Source organism: Dendronephthya gigantea, unplaced genomic scaffold (genome assembly GCF_004324835.1).
Source record: "Dendronephthya gigantea isolate DGI-Jeju-01 unplaced genomic scaffold, DenGig_1.0 000026F, whole genome shotgun sequence".
In the NCBI taxonomy this organism is placed as follows: Eukaryota; Metazoa; Cnidaria; class Anthozoa; order Malacalcyonacea; family Nephtheidae; genus Dendronephthya; species Dendronephthya gigantea.
In genome coordinates this window covers 1,952,868-1,958,867 of record NW_021163036.1, presented here as the reverse complement: position 1 = coordinate 1,958,867, position 6,000 = coordinate 1,952,868, and the positions used below count along the sequence as shown (strand labels likewise).

General features: G+C 38.4%; 1 protein-coding gene across 1 annotated transcript; it reads right to left on the bottom strand.

The window, feature by feature from the left end:
• Positions 1-926: 926 nt before the first annotated feature.
• On the bottom strand, positions 927-4,794 carry LOC114523084 (melatonin receptor type 1B-B-like). The gene is made up of 3 exons (XM_028543913.1): positions 4,236-4,794; positions 2,283-2,792; positions 927-1,764 (listed from the first exon to the last, which is right to left on the bottom strand). The coding sequence occupies exons 2-3, from the start codon at positions 2,745-2,747 to the stop codon at positions 967-969; spliced, it is 1,263 nt and encodes a 420-aa protein (XP_028399714.1). The 5' UTR covers positions 2,748-2,792; positions 4,236-4,794; the 3' UTR covers positions 927-966.
• Positions 4,795-6,000: the final 1,206 nt, after the last annotated feature.

Genomic DNA, 6,000 nt, shown 5'->3' with positions numbered 1-6,000 from the left:
CAATACCTATTATTCCCGAGCAAAAGTTCGTGCTTTGCCTTTCCCATCTTACGGCGCTGTAGTTCGTTCTGAAATGAAATAAGGAAGAAAAACAAAGTCAAGTTAACAGCTCACTTGCATTTCACATTTTCAATCGAAATATACAAGATATGGAAGTGAAAATCGGCAAGAATATGCCTCCATGCAGTCGCTAATGTCTTCTGGTTATTCAAATCATCACGACGATGAATTAATTTGAAAAGCCAAAGATCAAGCCAACAGTGAACACGTTCTTTAAACAAACTATGAAAATGTACCTGAGCAAGATTCTTCCAACTTTTCCCTAAACTTCTTCGAGTGATCCTTCCTTCTCCGCCGCTACAAACTACGAGTGTATCTCGAATTCGACCACCTTTTATTACCTCAAAGAACATTCCAACGAACAATGCACTTTATGCATCGATCACACACTTAAAAACAAAGGCCTATTTCAAATGACGTGCTTCGTGATAAACGCATTAACAACAATAGATAATGAGGTGCCTGAGCGAAGGCTGTTTATCTAACGCTAGACGCACAGACTGGTCAGTGAACTTAGCACACAAACATACTGGTTTATGACATACTCAACCTGGGTAAACGAAATGCATTCAACCCTTTGAAACCCAAACGAAATGCATTCAACCATACTCGACCATAAACAAGTTTATTCGACTTTAATTTCCTGGGCCACTATCATAAACCAGTATATATCGAATCAAGCAAGTTTCCATGAGATCCCTTCGTCATGGCACTGACTAACAGAATGGAAATAAGCATTGTACTCTACGGCTAGAACTGCGATTCCTGGACTTAGTCGGATGGTAATTTTTCTAAACGACCGCCTGAAGGAATCGACAGCAATCAGGGAATATTTCCAATCGCTAATGCATGACTTTGTGAGCGAATTTTTAATGAGCAAAATATGATTTGTTATAAAAAGTTACATTATCTGACAACTATAGTTAAACTGTCCCCATACGTGCAATAATGTACAGTGTCCGCATATTCTTGATCTTCCATGAGATTCTTGACTTCATAACGACTTAGTTTTTCTAGAAATCGGGCCATCCGTCCCGTTTTTTCCCTCGCTTCCTCCTCGTTATCCATAAACACAGGATCCATTGCTTCAGATAACATTTCTTGGACGGTTTTCGGGTCTGTAGTGGAGTAAAGTGAAAAAAATCTCTGCCTTGGCTTGGTGGGACTATACACAATACGCTTCAAACACCCGCAGCAGAGAAGACGTTTGAACTCGTTACGAAAGTCTTTATTAACAATAGCATAAATAACACAATTTATCGAGCTGTTTGTGATAAGGAAGAGTACGCTTATATTGTAAACTAAACGAAGATAAGCGAAGTCTAAGTGGAGATTTTTTCCAAAAGCGGCTGCAAGGCGAATGGCGTTTATTGGGAACATCAAAAGCGAAAAGGCAACTACAACTGGAGTCAAAATTTGAAGCGCTTTCTTGTTTTGTTCCAGTCGTTTTTTCACTGTGTTTGTTGGATCTTCTCGTAGCTGGGAGGTGAGAAATGAGTCTGCGCTTAGCTTTCGTCGGATTCGTAGATATGTACTCAAGATTATCGCAAGAGGAAGGATATAGAATAGCGTTGTCACAAAAACAACGTGAAGCTGGCGATGAAGTGGTCGGGCCCAGAACGCCAGACATGATTCCTTGCCGTTTTTTGTTTTTAGTTGGACCACAAAGTGGAGTGGAAGGACGAACAGGATATAAGATAGAAACTAAAAAATGGAATGGTTGTAGGTTTATGCTTTCAATTCGTTCTCCTTTAAAGCAATCGAAAAGAAATTTATTGAAATCAGTTTTTGATTGTTCCGGTAAGGATCATCTCTTATTGATCCAGTGTTACTACAGGAGGAAACTTAAACTAAACTAACTTTATTTATGCTGGATAGCTCTATCAGTTCTAAACTGTTCTTCCAAGAGGTCCAGTAAGGATAATCTCTTATTGATCCAGTGTTACTACAGGAGGAAACCTAAACTAAACTAACTTTATTTATACTGGATAGCTCTATCAGTTCTAAACTGTTCTTCCTAGAGGTCCAGTAAGGATCATCTCTTATTGATCCAGTGTTACTACAGCCTACAGGAGGAAACCTAAACTAAACTAACTTTATTTATACTGGATAGCTCTATCAGTTCTAAACTGTTCTTCCTAGAGGTCCAGTAAGGATCATCTCTTATTGATCCAGTGTTACTACAGGAGGAAACCTGACTATAAATTGGTTCAAAATCTCACCCAGATTAATGCAACCAAGAACTTTGCCCTAGTTCCAGTAAGCTGACGGCTCATACAATGTACGATCATTCTGTAACGATGAAACGAGATCCCGACAATGGAGCCTATGGAGACCCCGTAAAACACATCCGTCAGGGGTAGAAGAATCTTACAACCAACGTCTCCAAACGGCCATGAATAATGAAAGTCTGAATTGAGTTTGACTAATGGCAGACAGATCAATAGGACGCCCAGGTCGGCGACTGAAAGACTAAACACAAATATGTTTCCAACAGTTTGAAGTCGCTTGCTTGTTCGTATTGAAACGCACACCAAAAGATTGCCACAAATCCCAAATATTCCAATGAAGACTTCAAGCGCAATTCGCCCAATTTTCATCGCCTCTGGTTCCTGGAACGGCATCGTCGCCGCTGGTTGCTTTTCTGAGAATATTATTCCAGTGTTGTTGGCTTCGTGGACCTCCATTTTTTATTTTTTTTGTTTTAATGATAATATTAAACCAAAGTCGACCTAAAAGTAGACAAAATCAAATACAATATCAAATACAGTTAAAATATTAAATCACTAAGGGGAATAGAAGAGACGTCTCCTTACTGGATCTCTTCGAAGAACAGTGTCTGTATAAATAAAGTTAGTTTAGATTAGGTTTCCTCCTGTAATAACACTGGATCAATAAGAGATGATCCTTACTGGACCTCTAGAAAGAACAGTTTAGAACTGATAGAGCTATCCAGTATAAATAAAGTTAGTTTAGTTTAGGTTTCCTCCTGTAGTAACACTGGATCAATAAGAGATGATCCTTACTGGACCTCTAGGAAGAACAATTTAGAACTGATAGAGCTATCCAGTATGAATAAAGTTAGTTTACGGTTTCAGTTTCCTCGTTTCGTAGAACTCTGGTTCAATAATCCTTACTGGACCTTTAGAAAGAGCTACCCAAGTGTATCCAGTTAACTGTACTGTTCAGTTGTTTACCGTCAACAAAGGCAAAGCAGAGAAACCTCCAGAAGACACAAATGGATCTAATTCATTTTGGGTTATGAACTCTAATCGCGCCATTCATAAATTGCACAATCGAATCAATGGATTAAGCAGAGCCAGTCATTAATCAATGGATTAAGCAGAGCCAGTCATTTGAACAAACCAATTACTATTAATTCATTCTTTATCAGCAGAAGAATTATGTGCTACGCGAAATCATATAGCTGCAACATGTTGACAACGTCTGACGCAATTTTTTTAACGTGTTGACAACATATAAATGTGAGCATTTTATTGACGGTTAACTCGAATTAACATATTTTGCGTTCTGGAGACTAATATCATTAAGCAAATTGCTTCTGTGATGGTAAAGTGCAATGGATCTTTCTTACAGGAATGTGTAAGGCTGCTCAATAACTTTTGATGAACAATGACCGTCGAAAAATTAACTAAAAAATCGTAGCAAAGGTTCTTTGAATGTGAAATGACTTTACAATAGGTACAACTGCCCATTTTTTAAGGCCCACGGCAGAAAATTCAGAAAATTTGCTTGTATTGACTGACGGAATTCAGATGCAATTATAATCGGAATAAGAATCTTAAGCAACGCCACAGGTTTAATAATGAATGAATTGTTTTTAAAACTGTCACAATTTGTCATTCCAATAAACGAAGTTCCGCGCGGACCTCCGACATAGAACGAAAGGATGTAATCTTTGCATGAAACAACTTGCTAATTCTAACAATCGTCTGCAATCTACCTTGTTTACGACTTTACGATTCAACATGTTGTGTAATTTAGAAGTGTATGGCTGTTTACCGCACCTTGGCTGTGCCCAGTAATTTTGATAAATTCAAGTGCCGACAGTCGATTAAACTATGTATGGGCCCGCAAAAGAGCATATAAAACAACTAAAGCTATTGTAGAATTTAGTTTTTTAGTTAGTCAGTTCACATTTACAAGTCGCGTACCTCAACGACCGCCGTTATTCAAAACCAATCTGTTACAATCGCCCAAAGGTAACCCTACACACAAATCACCCTCTTCTGTTTTCGTGCTGCAAACAACCATCGAATACCAACTATTCCTGGCGAACCTTTGGCTAAAAATATCCCCACGTCGTTATCCGCGTTACGAGCAGCTATTCCGATGTCTTAATCAGGTTTAAATGCTTGTTCATGTGCGTGTATCGTTGTTATATGTTCACTGCAAGAGGCGGGACCCAATTTACTTCATTAGCATTTTAATCGACTAGGAGTCAACTAAGGTCAGCTTACATGTCGTGAACGGAATTCTTTACTTTGTGTGCATATGGCGTGGTTAGATTGGTTGCTGTATAGACCTGTATAGCCTGTATTTACTGCTGGCTGTGCAGAAGATAGGAGGTTGTATTGTCTTGTGTTTAGACTCCAAATGAGCCCATACTGTAGGGGGTATACCCTTTGTAAAGTCAAAACGGGGGCAGGGGGAGTGAGATGTTTTGCAGATCAGCATTTGGGTTGAGTAGCGAGTACAATTAGGTTTAATATGATTAATTGATTTACCCTGTTCCGAAGGCCATATCTTCGAGAATATCTCACTTTTTCATAGAAGATTTTAATGTAGATGTTTATCATGTTTGGTTTATGTCTTAGGGGGACAATGCATTTCAAATTTTCTGAATACAGATGTGAGATGTCCGTGCAGAGATCAGGTGCTTTTTTGACTAGGCTGGTTAGTGGAGTATAAGGAACGAACATCGGTTAGAGACTGATTGATTTTTTTAACAGTATAGCACTATTGGACCAGAGGCTAAATGATAAGATTTTTTTATTAAACGCGAGATTGATTAATGACTCCTGACCGTCAGCACTTAATACTTTACGATGTCTGAAAATTAGTTTTACGTCATCGTCTTTAGCGTTGACAGTAAACAGTTCATTTTATCAAGAACTGCGATCTACTCTTGCATCGGACAAAACCAAAGGCTTATGAGATGATTTATGGTTGTGCAATGTGTACTCATGGCTGTTTTCGTAGATTAATTTTCTGGAACATGCATTTGAGTAATCATAAATTTTCTCATCAATCACTAGTTTGAAGTGCCATTCAGTAAAGGTTCAGACCCAGAAGTTTCCTCCCCCCTGCTCGAGAGCGGTATCTTTACTTTGTGACATTTGTATGTAGCAATTTGAGCACATAATTCGAAACAATTCCCCTCCATCAACATCACAGCATCGTGTTGTCCCAACAATGCCTGCTATCAGATAAAATCTTCCTAGTCAGAAACAAAACAAATATGGCTTTTCATAGCTGGACATTGCAGTCACAAACTGTGAAAGCCATTGGGTACGATCAGATCTACTTATTGAGCGAAACATCACATACAGCTGGTCAGAATTTAGCCCCATCAAACAACTAAACCGTCTTAGCGTGTTTCCATCGGCTTCATCTAAGGCAAAAAAATGCTGCTGAAACATCTAAAAATGCCTCAAAACTTTAGGAAAACGTCAAAATAGATTCCAGAATATAAAAGATTTGAGAAACCAGTAATCTTATGTTATGATCAGTTTGAATGTCACGCAGGTTACTCATTAAGTGATGGCGCTATCATAATTACATGTTTGCTACACGTTTTCTAAAGTGTTTATTTGTTTGCATTTTGTCATTGATGATTATGTTTTGACTTTCGAAAATGTTTGCGTATAACTCTCCTAATTATAAGTCTGGCTTTAGACCATCACTTATTAATTACAA